Here is a 20,938-nt window from a genome sequence, read left to right as displayed (position 1 = left end):
TCTAGAACTTTCTTCCAATCTTCTTGTTCCATTTGTACCTGTATTTCTTCTTTAAGTTTGTTGATGTCCTCTGTTAGTTCTGTAAGGATTGCTGAAATTTCTTCAACAATGAGAAGAATTAAATCTAATGAACATTTGTTCAATATTGCATACCATTTAAGCATGAATGTTTTATTAAATTTGAAAAGCATAGGTTTCAAAGCTATGCGTAATCCTCTTGGTATTCTTTTGACTTTATGGTATTCAATCAATGTGGTAGCATGGAGACGTTGATTGATCTCCTTTTTTAAGGTGTATTCCAGTTGTTTCAACAGTTGGGTTGTAGTGCTGATGGAGGAACTGAATGTGCGAGCTTCTTGTACCAAGGAGTATATTGATTCTGCTTCATCCGTTGTATAAGCTTTAGTATCTGCTTGGTTGCTATAACTAACCTATTTGCCCTCACATTATTGATTCTTACCTAAGAAACAGGAGTGCAGGCACCACACATTTTCATTGTTATTACTTTTTGCCCATTTGGTACCAGCACCCACTGATTAACCATGTCCTTCAAAGATATAGCCGACATCACCACCAACCAAGCAGATACTAAAGCTTATACAACTGATGAAGCAGACTCAAATTTAATAAAACATTCATGCTTAAATGGTATGCAATAATGAACAAATGTTCATTAGATTTAATTCTTCTCATTGTTGAAGAAATTTCAGCAATCCTTACAGAACTAACAGAGGACATCAACAAACTTAAAGAAGAAATACAGGTAAAAATGGAACAAGAAGATTGGAAGAAAGTTCTAGAAGATATTAATGGTCGTCTAGACAATTATGCCAGAGAAGTACATGAAAGGAAAATTCGAAAATTTCGAAGAGATACAATAGATTATAAACTGGACGAAGTTTATACATGGGCTGAAACATATGCCCAAAAACGTTTTTTTCGGAAGCCAGGAAACACTTCATCTGAAGAAAGTGTAGCAGATGACCAGGACATTTCAACTCGACGTCCGCCAGCAAGAGCACACACAGAACGTGCAGAAGCACCTAGCGAGACAATGCCCTCTACTTCAGGAACCAAACCGTCTTTTTTGGCAGAAGGTCAATCATCCAATCTTCCCCCAGACAAAAACATTGTAATTCCAGATACCGCACCCGCAGGGGACAAGTTAACAAAAAAAACCTCAGAATCAGGGAGACCACAAAGGAACCCCAGGAAATAAACTCGCTAGTAGTGAACATTTCCAAGAAAAGTTTGAATTCAGAACAACTACAAGTATTGAACAAAGGGAGGTCATACGTTCCCACATATTCATCAAATTCTTTGGAAACAGAGATTTCGTTCTTCAAGTTCATGCGAAAACTTAGGTTGAAATGGTTCTTTGCACAAAATAGATCTGACGCAACTGAACCCACAATAGAACGTTTCAGACCTAAAAGTAAATTCATGGCTCCTACATCACATAAGACACTAGACAACTTTGAACTATTAGTGAAAAAAGAACTCACCCGGATCAAATACAAAAAATCACAATACTCTAACCTTACATTGAGAGACTCACGAATACTGAATGCTTTGCGACAAGATGAAGATATCATTTGTCAACCAGCAGACAAAGGCGGAGCCTTCGTCATCTTGGACTCTGGATTCTACAGACAAAGTGTGGACTTGCATGTAAAGGATGAACATACATATATTCACCTACAGGGGAACCCCATCAAAGTTTTCCAGGAAATACTGAGTTCTTTGTTACAAAAAGCCTGTGATAATGCTGTTATTTCTGAAAACACCAGAAGATTCTTATCAGTTTCCACTCCAAAGACACCGCATATTTACATGCTTCCTAAAATCCATAAGAATTTGGAGAACCCACCCTTTCGACCAATTGTTGCAGGGTGTGGATCTATCCACGAACCAATTGGACAATTTTTAGATTACCATCTACAACCACTGGTACAATCATGGATTACCTATGTAAAAGACACCACCGATTGCCTCTTAAAATTGAGAACATTAAATCACCTTTTGAACGGAGACTTTCTACTGTGCACAATAGATGTGGTAGCACTCTACACTTCAATACCTCACAATGAGGGACTTGAAGCTATTGAATGGCGACTTTTAGACTCTCCCTTAGAGCGGGATTTGAGCGTGTTTCTACTCGAACTCTTACATTTTTCACTGTAGCACAGCTACTTTCTTTGGCAAGATGAATACTATTTACAAAAGACAGGAACATCAATGGGATTTCCCGGAGCACCCGCATACGCGAATACCTTCATGGCGCATTTTGAATCTCATCACATTCTTCAAAATCCTTTATGGCAACAACATACGATACTGTTTCTTCGATACATTGACGATATTCTGTGCCTTTGGAAGGGTCCACAACAAGTTCTTGAAACCTGTATCCAACAGTTAAATCTCTGCAATCCCAGAATACAATTCACGTTTGACATACAATCCGAAAAAATACATTTTTTGGACATAGAAATTCGTAAGACCCAGGAAGGCATACAAACCTCAGTCTACAGAAAACCGACGGATGTCAATAATGCATTACACTTCTCCAGCGGACACCCATTCTCTTTGAAAAATCACTTACCGATCTCACAATTCATTAGAATAAAGAGGATCACGTCAAATGATGCAGAAAGTACACAACTGATCAGTGAACAAAAGCAACGGTATAAAGAAAGAGGATACCCAGATGACATTCTAAATGAAGCCGAGAGAAAAATTTGTAATAGAAAGAGAGAAGATCTATTACTTCCAGCAGAGAGAACCACATCACAACGTGAAGTATGTGTCTTGAAATATTCCACCCAGGCATCTCACATCAAGAAAATAATTAATAAACATTGGGAACTTGTCACAACAGAACCTGATTTTACAAATCTTTTTCAAGGCCCGCCGATATTTGCACATACGAGGTCTAATAATTTAAGAGAAATCCTAAAATTCAAACCCACAAATCAACAACTCAAGCATAAAGGCATGCAAAAATGCCACAACTGTGGCCAATGTGGAAATGTAATGGTGGGACAGACTTTCAACCACCCTCACACAGGAGAAAAAATTTCTTTGCGACACTCATCAGACTGCAACACAGAAATTGTTATATACGCGATACGATGTCCATGCGGACTCGTGTATGTAGGCAGAACCTCGAGAAAGATAAAAACGAGGATAATAGAACACAAGAGCACAATTCGTAATAAGAATTTTAAATCCTGTCTGGCCACACATTGGATAAACACAACACACACCATACCTCAGCTACGTTTCACTGTTTTAGAAAAAATCAACACCACATCTTGCATTGACCTTCATAATACACTAGCAAGAAAAGAAACGTTCTGGATAAAAAAAAACTGGGTACTCTGACCCCGGGGGGGCTTAATGATCACATTGAATTCTCTTGTTTCTTATGATTCATGTTTAGATTAAGCTCTCCGTTCTTTATGGTAGACACTCGTTCTTCCTGCAAAAATACAGCTTTGTAAAGGATTTGCACTCGTCTATGCCACCGATATGATTTATGGGTTCATCAGTAAAAACTTGAAGACACACTCACTTAGATCCATTATTTTCTTTCCTTTATTGACACTTGCGCATATCTTCGACTCATCTTAACTCATCTTTTTTCACTATACCCATTAACGCACACGGTTGTCCACTGTGACCCGTGTTTCAAGCCAGGACTCAATAAAGTTTTATAATTCACGTTATCTATAAAAACAGCCTTTTTACGTCTCATCATGATGACGCGTTGCTGTTACGTACGCATCAAGATTCCCGCGTCTTACGCTCTTCGACCTGTGACGGGTAAGCCACTTTTACTTCCGTTGAACCTTGGTTAACCGACTAGCTCTACGTCGGACTCACACCGTACTCAATATAGCCCTTTTTATCCCTACAGACACACGAATAGGATTACATCAAGAAAACGGAAGGGTAAGATCTTACTACTTTCCCTTGATAATTACCGTTTACAGACAGTCGTCCACGTACTAATAAGACTCTCGTACGTTTTCTATAGCCGGAGGTTGCCATATGATTACGGTCCACTTAAACTTGATTGGACCCTCGTATGTGAGTACGACACATAAACACTTATGGTGTTTTCTATTAGGGCGATTCGATTTGGGGTTTGTTCTCCTCCTTCGGTTGTTCTCTGCACGAAATTCATGTAGATTTTTCTTTTTTGATTAGAGGTTGCGTTGATCCTACTACTCGTTTTCTGCACAAATTCCTCTTTTACTACGAACACATTTTCTTTGTTTTAAACCACACCGGGCTTCTTGTTTACTCATACACTTCTGGTTATGAGTGCAAATCCTATTAGTACTGATGTGAACTAAGCACTATTGTTTCTATTTTTTGTAGTGTTATAAACGTGGAACTGTTTATTGAAGCACACAAACTGAAGCCCCTGAAGAAGGGTTAATAACCCGAAATGCATTGGGATAGATGTTGAAAATTCGATGTATTTTGAAGTCTAAAAATTACACTGCTCAACAGATTGTTTTTGTTTATCAAATATCTCAACCGTGATTTATGTTTCACCCATAACGTATGTTTAAATAATACGTGTTTACTTTATGTCATTTATTTGAATACGAAATATTCATGTTACTCTAAAACATTGGTTGATTAAAAATGTAAACTACCTTTGAAAACTCTCCGGAGTGCGATTGCTGTGCGTCATGTAGGTGTGGATCACTCCACACCTCTTCATGTTCATATACACAGATAGGGTCCGGGCTGAAACCCTTACACATGACAGCACGCTGACAACAGCTATAACTAACCTATTTGCCCTCACATTATTGATTCTTACCTAAGAAACAGGAGTGCAGGCACCACACATTTTCATTCTCTTCCCAGGGGGCCAGCAACCTGTCTGCTGGGTGGCAGCCTCTCAGTCAGGACACGGGTTGTGGGTTAGTTTCAGGGGGCAACTCTAAGTTGCCCTCTGTCGTGCATTTTACATTAAATCCCACACTGGCATCAGTGTGGCTTTAATGTGCTGAGAAGTTTGATACCAAACTTCTCAGGCTTCAGTGTAGCCATTATGGTGCTGTGGAGCTCGTAATGACGACCTCCTAGCACCATATACTCTTAATGGCAGCACTGCACTTAGTGCCCAGGAATGGACCTGGGTACTGTAGGGGTACAGGGCTCATGCACCTGTACCCACACCACTGGCATAGTGCACCCAGCTAGAGGGGTGACTGAGGTATGCCAGGGCAGTGTGATTGTGGGTATGGCACACAGGGATGTGGGCCATGTCGACTCTGTTTTGTTCTACACCAAGACACTCAGCCTGCAAAGGCAGTGTGTGTGTGTGTGTGTGTGTGTGCGCCAGGGTACAGGGCCTGTAAGGGTGGCACAATAAGTGCTGCAGCCCTTAGGGGCCTTCTCTGGTCACAGGGCCCTGGGTACCTAGGGTACCATTTACCAGGGGCTGACATGTGGCCAGAGATGCCAATTGGGTTTAGGCTTCAACACAGTTTTAGGGAAGGAACACAGCCCCATGGCACCTGATTGGCAGGAGCCCAGGGCACACTCAGTCAAAGTACATCAGCAATTCAGCAAAAAGTGGGGGCAACCATGCAAGAAAGATGGCACTTTCTCACAATAAGCAGCACCAGGTGAAAATATATGGGGGGGGGGAATCTTGATTGAGAAGATAATCTTTTAAAAGAAATGAACTAGATTTGTTAATTTATCTTGAATGTTTGTCTCAACATATATGTATTACAATGTATTGAGTTTTTGACTTTTGCAACCCTTCAATTTAATAGGGTAGGCAGCTATTCTTCTCATTTTCGGAGCCTGGTCTTTTTCTGACCTTGTTGAAGGTCTCTGCTTTCTTCCCCTGTTGTATTATGTGATGGTTGTTATTGAAGACCTTGGCTCACCTCTACTATTCACTGATGGTTCAGTCCATGGTGAGAGTCCTGTTCATTGCCCGAGCCCCTCCCCTCCGTATTCCTTAATGGTTTAGTTTGTAGTATAACTGTAGAAATCTTTAGCCTCTCCGATGTTCAGCGATGATGTACTCAAAGGGGGTTCTTCAAGAACCAAACCCTCTGTGTTTTGCGATTATTCAGCCACTGGCCCCCTTGTCGAGTTCACTCAAAGTTCAATGTGTGATGGACCTATTTAAGACCTCACGACCTCTTCTCCTTGTATTCTGGAGTGGTTAGGTTTCAGGGGTCCTCGTTAAAGTTCTCAGCCTCTCTTGTACCCAGTGACGTTTGAGTCTGGGGGTGGAGTCCTCAATTCTGTAACTCAATTTGTGATGCTTCCTTATTCAGGGCCTCAACTCCCCTCCAGTCGGTTATGTTTTAGTCTAGAATGTCATTTTTGCAAATTAACCTTTTGCATTCAGTGACGGTTCAGTCTGTTAAACCCTTTTCAAAGGCCTCACCCCTCCTCATTTTGCATTCATTGATGGTTGGGCCTCCAAGGTGCATTTTCATGTCTCAGCCTGCCTTGTATTCAGTCCTCCATAAACATTTAAAAGGGCTTGGTTCCATGTTGTATTCTGTGATGATGCTTTGGCCTGTTAGATTGGTTTTTACATTTCCTCCTTGCCTTTATGCATTTGTGGTTCAGTGTGCTAGGTCCTTGTTTTTAAATTTGCTCCTTGCCTTTTTATGCATTTGTGGTTCTGTGTGCGAGGTCCTTGTTCAATGTCTAAACACCTTGTGTAGTTAGTTAATGGTTCGGTCTCCCAGAGAACCTTTACAGTCGTGGTGTCCACTCGTCCCCTACTACTCTATTCAATTAATGATTTTGTTGAACGCCTATGCACCCCATCTTCTGACTGGTAATGTCCAGTGTGTGAGGCTTTTGTTCCCAAGAGCTTGGCTCCCCTCTTCAGTGATATGAAAGGTCGTCGTTCTAGACTTCACCCTCTTCCTTCAGCAATGGACCTGTTTGGCATACCCTTTTCAAGGGCACTGACCACCTCCTGCATTCAGTGATGATTTAGTTATGGTTCATCCTTCGACGGTCACATTCATAGTATAGACTTTGCATTTTGTTTTTTACACCCTTTTTGAAGCTTTCGACTTCTGGGGGTGTTTTGAAACCCCTGCTGCTTTCTATTCCTTCATGGTTCAATGTGTGAGGTCCATGTTGAGTGTGTTGGACTCTCCCATGCTTCGTCACTGTCCTTGTGTTTTTATTATAGTTCAGTCATTTAGGGCATTTTTCTAAAGGTTCGGGTCGCCCACTTGTATTTAGTGATAGTCAAGTCTCTGAAGTGCAGATGACGACCACAGCCCCTCTTGCATTCAGTGATAGTCCAGTCTCTGAAGTGCAGGTGACAACCACAGCCCCTCTTGTATTCAGTGATAGTCAAGTCTCTGAAGTGCAGATGACGACCACAGCCCCTCTTGTATTCAGTGACAGTCAAGTCTCCTAAGTGCAGATGACGACCACAGCCCCTCTTGTATTCAGTGATATTAAAGTCTCTGAAGTGCAGATGACGACTACAGCCCCTCTTGTATTCAGTGATATTAAAGTCTCTGAAGTGCAGATGACGACCACAGCCGCTCTTGTATTCAGTGATAGTCAAGTCTCTGAAGTGCAGATGACCACAGCCCCTCTTGTATTCAGTGAGTCAAGTCTCTGAAGTGCAGGTGACAACCACAGCCCCTCTTGTATTCAGTGATATTAAAGTCTCTGAAGTGCAGATGACGACCACAGCCCCTTTTGCATTCAGTGATAGCCTAGTCTCTGAAGTGCAGATGACGACCACAGCCCCTCTTGTATTCAGTGATAGTCAAGTCTCCTAAGTGCAGGTGACGACCACAGCCCCTCTTGTATTCAGTGAGAGTCAAGTCTCCTAAGTGCAGGTGACGACCACAGCCCCTTTTGCATTCAGTGAGAGTCAAGTCTCCGAAGTGCAGAGGACGACCACAGCCCCTTTTGTATTCAGTGATAGTCAAGTCTCTGAAGTGCAGATGACGACCACAGCCCCTCTTGCATTCAGTGATAGCCAAGTCTCTGAAGTGCAGATGACGACCACAGCCCCTCTTGTATTCAGTGGTAGTCAAGTCGCTGAAGTGCAGATGACGACCACAGCCCCTCTTGTATTCAGTGGTAGTCAAGTCGCTGAAGTGCAGATGACGACCACAGCCGCTCTTGTATTCAGTGATAGTCAAGTCTCTGAAGTGCAGATGACGACCACAGCCCCTTTTGTATTCAGTGATAGTCAAGTCTCCTAAGTGCAGATGACGACCACAGCCCCTCTTGTATTCAGTGATAGTCAAGTCTCGTAAGTGCAGATGACGACCACAGCTCCTCTTGTATTCAGTGATAGTCAAGTCTCCTAAGTGCAGGTGACGACCACAGCCCCTCTTGTATTCAGTGGTAGTCAAGTCTCTGAAGTGCAGGTGACGACCACAGCCCCTCTTGTATTCAGTGGTAGTCAAGTCGCTGAAGTGGAGGTGACTACCACAGCCCCTCTTGTATTCAGTGATAGTCAAGTCTCTGAAGTGCAGAGGACGACCACTGCCCCTCTTGCATTCAGTGATAGTCAAGTCTCTGAAGTGCAGATGACGACCAGAGCCCCTCTTGTATTCAGTGATAGTCAAGTCTCTGAAGTGCAGATGACCACAGCCCCTCTTGTATTCAGTGATAGTCAAGTCTCTGAAGTGCAGATGACCACAGCCCCTCCTGTATTCAGTGATAGTCAAGTCTCTGAAGTGCAGATGACGACCACAGCCCCTTTTGTATTCAGTGAGAGTCAAGTCTCTGAAGTGCAGAGGACGACCACAGCCCCTCTCGTATTCAGTGATAGTCAAGTCTCTGAAGTGCAGAGGACGACCACTGCCCCTCTTGCATTCAGTGATAGTCAAGTCTCTGAAGTGCAGATGACGACCAGAGCCCCTCTTGTATTCAGTGATAGTCAAGTCTCCTAAGTGTGCAGGTGACGACCACAGCCCCTCCTGTATTCAGTGATAGTCAAGTCTCTGAAGTGCAGATGACGACCACAGCCCCTTTTGTATTCAGTGAGAGTCAAGTCTCTGAAGTGCAGATGACGACCACAGCCCCTCTTGCATTCAGTGATAGCCAAGTCTCTGAAGTGCAGATGACGACCACAGCCCCTCTTGTATTCAGTGGTAGTCAAGTCGCTGAAGTGCAGATGACGACCAGAGCCCCTCTTGTATTCAGTGATAGTCAAGTCTCTGAAGTGCAGATGACGACCACAGCCCCTCTTGTATTCAGTGATAGTCAAGTCTCTGAAGTGCAGATGACCACAGCCCCTCCTGTATTCAGTGATAGTCAAGTCTCTGAAGTGCAGATGACGACCACAGCCCCTTTTGTATTCAGTGAGAGTCAAGTCTCTGAAGTGCAGAGGACGACCACAGCCCCTCTCGTATTCAGTGATAGTCAAGTCTCTGAAGTGCAGAGGACGACCACTGCCCCTCTTGCATTCAGTGATAGTCAAGTCTCTGAAGTGCAGATGACGACCAGAGCCCCTCTTGTATTCAGTGATAGTCAAGTCTCCTAAGTGTGCAGGTGACGACCACAGCCCCTCCTGTATTCAGTGATAGTCAAGTCTCTGAAGTGCAGATGACGACCACAGCCCCTTTTGTATTCAGTGAGAGTCAAGTCTCTGAAGTGCAGATGACGACCACAGCCCCTCTTGCATTCAGTGATAGCCAAGTCTCTGAAGTGCAGATGACGACCACAGCCCCTCTTGTATTCAGTGGTAGTCAAGTCGCTGAAGTGCAGATGACGACCACAGCCCCTCTTGTATTCAGTGGTAGTCAAGTCTCTGAAGTGCAGATGACGACCACAGCCCCTCTTGTATTCAGTGATAGTCAAGTCTCTGAAGTGCAGATGACGACCACAGCCCCTTTTGTATTCAGTGAGAGTCAAGTCTCCTAAGTGCAGATGACGACCACAGCCCCTCTTGTATTCAGTGATAGTCAAGTCTCTGAAGTGCAGATGACGACCACAGCCCCTCTTGTATTCAGTGATAGTCAAGTCTCGTAAGTGCAGATGACGACCACAGCTCCTCTTGTATTCAGTGATAGTCAAGTCTCCTAAGTGCAGGTGACGACCACAGCCCCTCTTGTATTCAGTGGTAGTCAAGTCTCTGAAGTGCAGGTGACGACCACAGCCCCTCTTGTATTCAGTGGTAGTCAAGTCGCTGAAGTGGAGGTGACTACCACAGCCCCTCTTGTATTCAGTGATAGTCAAGTCTCTGAAGTGCAGAGGACGACCACTGCCCCTCTTGCATTCAGTGATAGTCAAGTCTCTGAAGTGCAGATGACGACCAGAGCCCCTCTTGTATTCAGTGATAGTCAAGTCTCTGAAGTGCAGATGACCACAGCCCCTCTTGTATTCAGTGATAGTCAAGTCTCTGAAGTGCAGATGACCACAGCCCCTCCTGTATTCAGTGATAGTCAAGTCTCTGAAGTGCAGATGACGACCACAGCCCCTTTTGTATTCAGTGAGAGTCAAGTCTCTGAAGTGCAGAGGACGACCACAGCCCCTCTCGTATTCAGTGATAGTCAAGTCTCTGAAGTGCAGAGGACGACCACTGCCCCTCTTGCATTCAGTGATAGTCAAGTCTCTGAAGTGCAGATGACGACCAGAGCCCCTCTTGTATTCAGTGATAGTCAAGTCTCCTAAGTGTGCAGGTGACGACCACAGCCCCTCCTGTATTCAGTGATAGTCAAGTCTCTGAAGTGCAGAGGACGACCACAGCCCCTCTCGTATTCAGTAACTGTTCAGTCTGTGAGAGGACTCCGCTCCTTTCTTTATAGTCTGTGATCGCTCATTCTCAGGTCTTGTTTGACGACTTCACCCCCTCCCGCTCTGTGTTAATCTACTCCTTGAAATGATTTGTTTATTGCAGATGAGAACTGAACTGTGTGCCTTATGCTCCTAATCCTTCTCACCCCACTAGCATTGAGTGCTGAATAGTCTTCATACCAGTGCTTTCTTTCTAAACATTGTGTTTTTTCTTCCTGTCTATAGTGTTCTTGATGACCTGTACACCCCCTCTCTACATGGGACCAGAATATATCAAATATTTCAACGACAAGACCATTGATGTAAGTGCCTGACTGTGCCTCTAGGTGGGGAAGTCTTGCCTGTGCTGGGCTGCATCTTTCATGGTGCCTTTTTCAGCGACGATCTGGATCTGTGCATTTATCCACTAACTGTGAAACTTCAAAATGTTTTAGAATGACCAGGTTTTCACCTGTGCCTTTATCTCACTCCATCACGGGATAGGTTCCTGGTCCAGGAGATACGATTCATGCAAGCTTTGATGGGTACTCCGGTCTAGGATAAGCTCAACCCATCACTGTACCTGGCTGTGAGCAAGCATGGTAGGGCTGTCCAGTAAAACATGGCCAGGCTCCCAAGGCCGTTAGAAAACAGAGTAACTTTCTATAAACTGTGAATACCATTAGTTAAAGGCAAAAAAAGTCATCAATCGTCTGAGGTGATGTTGTTTGTTTTGCCCCCTCTTTGCTATTCTTCCCCTGCACAGTGCTCTTCTTAGGGGGCTAATCGGTGGAATAGTTGCTGTAGCGGGTGATTGTTAATTTCTCTGTGTGGGTCTGATTAGTTCTTCTCAGTCCTTATAATGTGGCTGAATGGAACAAAAAATAAAGACGTGAGTGCATTTAGCAAGGTTCCAGCTCTCACATCCTCTGTGACATGGCAGGTTCCCCGTTCCAAATGAACATGCTGTGCATTATTTCACCATTGTTGTTGGATGTTGACCGCATATGGTGTCTGTGTCTCATGATGATGTCATATGTAAACCTACAGAGCCCCCCTATATAATCACCATCTTCAGGCTCTGCTCTGTAATCTTGGGTTCATTGTGACTTTCTTCTCTGGTTTGAAATTTTATGAACATTACTCAGAATAGATTGATCTTCAACAGTTCCAGACATATTAAAATAAACCGCTTTATAGAGCATCTAAAGGCATCAGAGGTCAAAAAGATGCTGAAGACGGGGACCGATACTACAGTATTTCTTTTCCATAGAGTCTGCACATATGTGTATGAAGGTTTTGTACAGTGACCTCAAAACAAGACTTTATCTATGCTTTTTGACACAGGGCCATATGTAGGATTCTCTAATTGCAATTTTTAGGGAATCGCAATTAGAGAATAGCAAAACGGAATGTAGGTCGGATTAGCAAATAATTTTGCGAATCCTACATATTCCTTAATTGCAAATTGCAATTCGCAATTAAGGAATACCTCCGGAATGAATGGGAAGACATTCTCAATTTGCGATTCTCAATTAGAGAATCGCAAATTGAGAATGCAATTTCAAGTGTGCCAGGGTGTCAAAAGGACACCCTGTTGCACCCCTGAAATGAGCATGAGTGCACATGTGGCGCACATACATGCCCTAAGGACATGTGTGTGCACCACATGCCACTTTGAAAAATGCAAAAATATGCATTTGTGAAAGAAATCGCAAATTACCACCAACCTGTAGTTGGTGGTAATTTGCGATTCCTTAAGGCCAAATTGCACTTTTTTGGTGCTTCTTACATTGCATTTAAGGAATAGCAAAATTTGCGATTCCTTAAATGCAATTGCAAAATAAGGAATCGCAAATTTGGCGATTCCTTATTTTGCACGCAGATTTGCCTTCCTACATACCACTTAGCAAAATTGCGATTGCAAAAGCCAAAATTCTGCGAATTTCGGCGTTTGCAATCGCAATTTTGCTTTCTACATATGGCCCCATGTCTTTTAATTTAAGTGCTGGACAGAACACCCTTTGGGTTCTGCTCATAGTATGACCTTTGATACTTGATGGTAGATTTACATGGAATGTGTAATTTGAGTCTCCCATGGGATCACAAAAAACACTTAGTGCAAGCATTGTAGGGTTTTCAACCTTTAACCTCCAAACACGTAAAATTCTGAAGAAAGGTGTACCACATGGACCTGAAAGAAACTACTTTCATCACCAAAAGTCCTTGGATGGCGAGTTCAGCTCTCTGCTTCTAAAATAAATCAAACCTTTGGCACCAACATTTTTTGAAGCATGTCTGCATTCAAACTCCGTCATGGGCAACCACAAGAAAATTGCTTAATGTTGCCCTTGGGTCACATGTTACTCCTAAATGTCCATGCCATAAGAGGCCAAGGGGAAAACCAGAAGCCACAGACTGTCTTCTGCCAGTTCCTATTCAGTCAACACAACGTACAGGAGTCCAAAAAAGAAGTGAATGAAGAAAAGAGGATTTGGAAGCGCTTCCAACCAGACTCTCCGGATCCTTCCCCCACTACCCCAGACAAGATATCGGATGTTCAAGAGCAGGCCGCTAAAAGCGAAAGCTAACCTCGGCTCCCAAGTGTAACAAAAACGTTGTGGGGAACGTTTTCACGACTCCGTCAACTGCTAAATATGTGACGCTGAGAGTGAAAAAAAAATGCAGAACATTGCCATGGGACACCTTATACTTCATTCGTCTGTACTGCCTCATCCCCTTATAGTTGCAACTGAACAAAAGGGATCAGTTAACTCTGCTAGATTTGACAAGGAAAGCAAAAAAATACCTTCATGCATGAAAAAGAAAGTAGATACAGTGACACACTGGGGAATGGTCATTTCCGCAGCTCTGTTTAGTAGGTACAGTCACCAGCGATGCAGAAGATAGAGTAATTATTCCAATGTCGTTCACAAGAGCATAACAAAAGCTACCTCTGTTAAAAAGGACGCACTTGTATCAGATACTTGCCTGAAAAGTTCCTATCGCACACCAATGCACTAGATACACGGCAAATAGCTACACTCTGTGGTAGGCGGCAAACATCACCAATTCCTTGTTGTTCCGTTGTAAATAAAGTCTGCATCGAGGGTGTTCACTAAATATTTGGCTGTACTGCTGCTCATCCAATACTCCATGCTATAGCTGTGTACTCCTGCGTTCGCAGTTGGGGAAGGCAAGTTTGCAGCATTTGTTTTTGTAAATCATATACTGGGCACAGTCCAGTCATCAAGTGTTGGGTTTGGAATGTTGTGCTTTATTCTTCTTTGAAGTCTTTGTTTCAGTTTTGGGCGTGCTTCGACTGACCTATGAATGCATCCCCTAAATCCCACAGTATCTTGTGCATTTTGGGCACTGGTGGACGTGATCGCGGTTCATGCTTGAACTTCAATACATTTTTTTCAGCTATCTGGTTTGAAGCTGTTTACAAGTGCTTCATTTCAGAAGTGTGCACTAGGAGGAAAAAAACTCGACCCCAAAGACTGGGAAACCGCACTGAAGCAGCTGCAGAATACCTTAAGGAAGGGAGTCATTTATGGAAGTCTATCCTTTTAATTCAGATATCAAGCAGCGAGGTCGCATGAGAATAACTTGAGATGGGATGCTTGTGGTTTTCACAGATCTTATGGATTCTGCCTAAATTGTAGCACACATCGCCTTCATTAGATCGTCAAAGAGTCTGTAATAAATCTAGGTGCAAGACGAGTAATCGGCACCAGAGGCATAGGCGCTAGGCACGTTACACACTAATGAAACAATGACTCTAGTGATTCCCCCGAGGTGTATTTGAATAGCAGTATGATGAGGCCCTCAGAAATTGAGGGCTCAGATACAAAACTGTCTAAATTATAAACGTGGACGAAGAGGAATGGTGCTGATCCCTTTCGTGAAGATGATTTCAGCCCTGGAGAACGTTCTTAGAATGTACCTCCAAGCTTGCACCTCTCCAGATTGACACTGCACCTAGGACACCAAAACATCCAACACAGAAGATACAAACATAGATGTAGAGGAATGTTAACATAACAGGAAGCCCACCTCAAGCAGTCTGCACTCGATCGGAGCTTCAACTCCAAAAACAGTGGGAGGCCTCAAACAACATCTACACCTGGAAGATTGACTATCAAAGGATGATCAATTTCAGGGCTATGTTCATTGATGCAAACACCAAAGGAAATGATGGACGGAGTGTTGAACATTGCAAGCACTCACCCCCAGTCAACTGATCTGGGTTTAATCCATCATTCTTAAACTCACTCTGCCACCCCAGTTCAGACATGGCCATATGCAAATCAGTCTGACCCTGTGCCTCATGGGAACAGTCCAGCCCGAACTGCCAAGCCATGCCTTCCCTGGACCGGAAACAAGCTTCCTAGGACCGGTTTCTGGCATTTCAGCCGTCTTCAGCCAGGATAGCTTGACTCCAGTGGCAAAGTGAGCAAGGGACTCGCGTCTGAGCATACCCTGCCAACTTATGGCGAACAAAGCGGTACAAAAGGGGGTGGTGATGGACTGAGCATCAAAACCAATCAAACACTCACACCCAGTCAACTGATCTGGGTTTGATCCATCACCGTTCTTTAGCCCACTCTGCCACCCCAGTTCAGACATGGCCATATGCAAATCAGTCTGACCCTGTGCCTCATGGGAACAGTCCAGCCCGAACTGTCAAGCCATGTCTTCCCTGAGAGAGACAAAGAGGAAAGCTTTAGTCGACCACATTGAGTCCAGCTCCAACCACAGCAAAGAGCTTGTCCAAGAGTTCACCGGTCCAGCAGCCTCAGAAAACAGCATCATCCCCTGCCAAGAACTATGTGACAGACTTGCCTACTGTAAGAAACTGGCTCTATATATACTGCACCAAAGTCAGGTACAGTGTGTATAGAGTCCAAGGGTCTCCAGAGGTTTGGCAGAGGTTAAATTTAGATATAACCTTACTCTCTAAAGTGGTAGCTTGGTCGAGCAGTAAGGCAGTATCAGAGGACAGTGTTAAGCATTTGATGTACCCACTCAAGTCAGCAAATGAAGTCACACACTCAATAACTGAACTCTAGGCCAATTGTTTTTGTATAAAAAATATACTGTTTTATTTCTAGAACCAAGCAAGCCTGGTACAGGTAAGCATAAAAATACTTTTCAGTAGTAAATTACTTGTATGAACACAGTTCAAAATTGCAGTGTAACTTGTACTGGTTTTGCTTACAGTTTAAGTAAGCAGTTTGCAACACATTGCAGGTATAGTACATTCGAATGAATGGGCTTTTGAAGTAAAATGCAGTTAATTACTTTTCAGATTACTTTTACTAACACAGGGCTGGATCCTAGATTCAGCCCTGGGACATTTTCTGAAAACAGATGAGTAAATACGATTTTTTTTTTTTTTTTTTTTTTTGAAAAACCTTTATTGACATTTCAACCAATAACAAGTATGGGCCACAACCCCCGGGGCCAGCCGCTAAGCAGTCAGAGTAACAAAAATCAATATTTATCACAGGCGGCACCTCGGGGAGCAGAATCTCCATGCTGGTATACTCTCGGCCATTACACAGCCCAAGTAGGAGACCATGATACAAAAGGTTTTCATTTTATAATAAGGGAGAATGGAAGGATCAGGTGCCAAACAGTTTCCCAGCAGCAAGAAATGGCAGGCAGAATAATAAACGTCCACAATAAACAGCAATTTATCTAGTCAATGGCGCTGAAACAAGAAGTTCAGGATGTGGAGAAATATCACGGCCATTTGCACCTGCAGTCCCCTGCCCTAAAACCCAGAAAACACCACAGAAATTGTGGCACACATGAAAACGCAGCGATTAACGACGAAGGAGTTCTACCATGCTGATCCCAGAAAAGAAAGACAAAGAAGAATAAGAGAAGAAAAAGGAGGCCATGGAAAAAAGGAGGTTAAAGACTAAAGGATCCCCTCCCCCACCCTGCACCTCTGCAGATGAGTATGGCCCCCCCCCCCAGCAGCGTGCCTGTCGCCCCAGAACCAGACCCGAAATATAGAAGAAACAGAGAAAGAGGAGTAGGAAAAGAAACCCCACCAGACGGGGGGGTAGAGAGAATATTAATAAACTGGAGGAGGGCCTTCAAAACATGCCCCCGGCTTCTCCCTCCCGCACAATTTGTTTTCCCCTAAAGCAAACATTAAGCAACACAGAATCGACCAAGTCAAAGAAGAATGGGGAGCATTATGCGCCTAGTACACTGACAGTTATGCCGTGAGAGCACGCAACCCCTGAGCCCGCCCGCCTATTAGATGACTACCTCTGAAGGATCAGCCTTATCCTTGGCCACTCTTTGCGAATCTACCCATGCATACCCATCGACCCAGTGCCATGTCCAATGCTACAAAGAAGAGGAGCGTCCAAAAGAGAACAGGAAGCGACACACACAGGTAGGGTGGAAGTCTCTGATCACCGACACAGTCAGCAGTGTGGAGAGTCATCTTTCCCAGTGCTGCCCCAGGATCTGCACCGCACACAAGGTCCAAGAAAGCGAAATCAGCCAGAGCAGGCGACCGTTGCTTGAATGTTGCCTGGGTTGCCGGAGGCCGCGCACGGGACAAGGCCACCACCCCCTTCTCAGGTCCAATACCTCCGGAACAGACCAGACCCACAGCCAGCCGATCACACGTTAAGATACTGTCCGGAGTTTCCAGCTGGTCACTATCCACAGGGGCGGCCACGACACTGTCCTCCTGTGTGCGGTGTAGGAAGTCCCCGTGTACCTGGGGACAGGCAGGGAGCAACTGTTCCAACGCTGATGTCACCCCATCAAGCTTACTCCCCAATACCCAGGCGCCGTGAACCAAGGTGGAATGGATGGCACCGAGAGCCTCGAGAAGGGCACCATACCCCAGCACAGCTCTCGGCGCTCGCACCGCGATGCTCCTCATAGGCGCACACTTCCAATCGTGCTGCGACCCAGTGTACAGGATAGTAGACTTCGTCCTGTCAAGATGGCCGCCGGGTAGGTCCAACCCAGATTGGGACCAGGACTCAGGGACAAGCGCCTCAGGTTCCATGTCACTGGAATCAGGGTTTCGGGGGCGGGCAAAAAATATATCCGGCGTGTGGTCACGGGCAACAGTCACCCCCTCCACGGACCTGCGCCCGCGAAAATCCGAGAGCAGTCCGCTAAAATCCGGGCGAGTTACGGGCGACGGCCGGGCGGCTCACCGGCGAAGGCAGAGACAATCACCGGGGAATCTTGGATTAGTCACCTCGGGCATGCACTCGTTCCGCTACACTTAGTGGTAGGAGCGACCACGGCGAAATGTAGGTCGATATTCACACCGCTCCGGCTAGGCCGATTCCACCCAGTCATCAAAGGCCGCTGTTGTTGAACTGCCGCCCGGCCATGTTGTCCACTCGAGGTCCCGGTTCCAGGGTTGCACAGGCCGCAAACTTCAACTGGACATTTCTCCGGCGATACCGCCGCCAGAAACTTCGGAGTCACACGATCGGTTGCCGCTATCATTCACCAACACGGGCATATAGCGCAGGTTAAGGATCTCATGCAGGATATCTGTGCGGGATGCGGAGGTTCACAGAGCCGGGAGCCTACGCTGCCGTCCCGGTCGCCATCTTGGCTCCTCCCCCGTAAATACGATTTTTAAAGAATATTATTGCATTTCAAAAGTTGACACTTAGAAACTTTTTCACATAGAATCACCAATGTTATACTATGGGAGGAAATTCACTTAGTAGGTAAGTTATGTTAACGATACTTTTTCTCACTCAGTCCTGGATACCTAGATTCAGCACTCGGACATTTCCTGAAAACAGTTTAGAAAATGCGTTTTGGTTATTCGGCTGATTTTTAAGGAATATATGTAAGTCGACACTTAGAAACTTTTTGGGAGAAAAAGTGTCAATGTTATTCAATGAGGAAAAATAGGTTATCGGTTTCCAGGTAGGTAATCGGTCTTTTGAGTTAGGGTTCTGGGGTTGGACTCCAGGATCTCCCAGGGTCAGTGATGCACTGGTGTTGCACCCCCAGTGGTACTAGGGCGGCCGGGTGCAGAGTGTTGAGGCCCAATGTTATCCTATGGAGGATAGGGGGACTCCGGTTGGTGGCTGCTGTCAAGCAGGCCACAGGGTTGTGGGAGCAAAGCTCCTAGGGTTAAGCTCACGGCAAGTTGGGGATCAAGTTAGCACCAAAGGGGCACCTTCATCGGCACTAGGGCGGCCGGATGGAGGAAACACTGCAGGCTCGGGAATGAGGATCTTCCAGGAGTGACCACCACTTCGAGGGGTAAGTTGGGATGTTGAGGGTTGTTAGGCACCGCTGGGTTGGGCACACAAGGCCGTGGGGCGTCTGGTGCAGGGGTAACTTGGGACGTCGAAATTTCGTACCCGCTCTGGTCACGGTAGGGGGGTTCCTCTGGATTGAGGCTGCATGCACCGTCGGAAGGCTTGAGGCAGGTGGTCTGGGGTCGCCGGATCTCGGGTCAGGATCGCCGGGGGGACCTCCACGTGGTATTTGTCCGCTCGGGACGGATTTGGCAGGTGCAGAGTGTGCGGGATTCGCGGTTCCTGGCTGGCACCAGAAGCTGCAGTTCAAACACGTCCGGTGTTCACGGGAGAAACAGCTTGGAAAGGGAAGGCAGGCAGGTCCTCCGAGGTTTTTGAGGTTGCTGTCCGCTGGACACGCCGGGGTTTTGCAGGAGCAGGTTCGAGGGGAGACAGGTCTGTAGTGCTGGGGCCAAGTCAGTGGGCGTCGTCCTCTTGTTAGGTCTGCAAGGCTTCTCATCGTTCTTCTTCTCTTCTTTTTCTTGTGGTTGCTGGATCTGAGGAAGGAAGGTTCAGGGTGCCCCTAAATACTAAATTTCAATGCAGGTTTAGGGAAGGAACACAGGCCCTGGGCACCTGATTGGTAGGAGCCCAGGGCACACTCAGTCAAAGTACATTCAGCAAATCAGCAAAAAGTGGGGGCATACTATGCAAGAAAGAGGGCACTTTCTCACACCTACGTTGTCCACGACAAGATCACCACCATCTGTAAGAATTTCGAACCCCAGACCTAGCCTTTAGACTTCTTCACCGTCATGAACTCACCGAAACCAACACGGACCACAGACTGGCCGCATGGGATCAGCTCACCCCCCAGAACACCACCCTCATCATGAACTCTGTTCACTCAGGAGCCCCCACGGACTCCTGCTAACACCACATTTTCAACCTTGGAAGCCGCAGGATCAGCAGCGAGCTCACCACCCTCTTCAACTCCTCATTCACCACGGCTACCTTTCCAGAAGACTGGAAACATGCATAAGTCAAACCACTCCTCAGGAAACCATCTGCCGACCCGAGAACTGAAAAACTACCACCCCATCTCCCTTCTCCCTTTCCCCTTCCCCGCCAAAGTCCTGGAAAAGCCATTAACTGACAAATCACAAAATATTTTGAGCAGAATCTTCTCCTAGACACCTCTCAATCTGGATCCCATGCCAACCACAGCACCGAGACCGTATTGATCGCGGCCCCTGATTACATTAGAGCCTTCCTCTACTGGGGAGAAACAGCGGCTCTGAGCCACCTTGACCTCTCAACACCCTTCGACACCGTATCTCACTGCACTACAAAATTAAGTACTGCCTTATAAGAATGGGAATCTTTACATTCAATCTTTTACCACCAATGGTCGACGCGTCCAGTATGAACTGAATGTAGGCTATGTGGCCAAACTCTGGAGAGTATTTGCCCAGTCCTAATTGATAACCGCAGGAAACTCCTCCATCAAATATGGATTAAACAAGGTTTACAAACATTTCAAGCAGTAGTAGACATCCTGCTCAACAACGCTCATCCTTAAGCTATTTGCAGTCTGGTCAAATTTTTTAAAACATTAGACAAGCTGCTAAGAACTGTTACTCTACTAAACTCTTGTGGAATATAATCTGTATCCTCTATTGTTTTTATGTTTAAAGACCAGGTGCACTGCACAAGATTGAGATTTTAAAACCTGAATGTATACATGAAATTGTTAGCCTATACAGAGCGTGCGCAAAACTTTTGCCCTCCGCTAATGTGCCCATTTTTATTCATGCACCGACACTTTAAGCTTTGTTATAATGAGTGCAATAGCAATGCTGGTGGTTTTAATTAATATTGTATTACTATTAATTTACGCACAAGATACTGTC

General features: G+C 45.2%; 1 protein-coding gene across 1 annotated transcript in view; it reads left to right on the top strand.

Annotated features, from left to right (window-relative positions):
* TMX2 (thioredoxin related transmembrane protein 2) overlaps positions 1-20,938 on the top strand; it is a 101,631-nt gene that overhangs the window by 61,096 nt on the left and 19,597 nt on the right. Inside the window, exon 4 of the mRNA XM_085651392.1 lies at positions 11,011-11,087. Within this exon, the coding sequence (XP_085507518.1) occupies positions 11,011-11,087 (77 nt within the window). The remainder of the gene's footprint in view (positions 1-11,010; positions 11,088-20,938) is intronic.

Source organism: Triturus cristatus, chromosome 4_1 (genome assembly GCF_964204655.1).
Source record: "Triturus cristatus chromosome 4_1, aTriCri1.1, whole genome shotgun sequence".
NCBI classification, from domain to species: Eukaryota; Metazoa; Chordata; class Amphibia; order Caudata; family Salamandridae; genus Triturus; species Triturus cristatus.
This window is presented reverse-complemented; position numbering and strand designations above follow the sequence as displayed.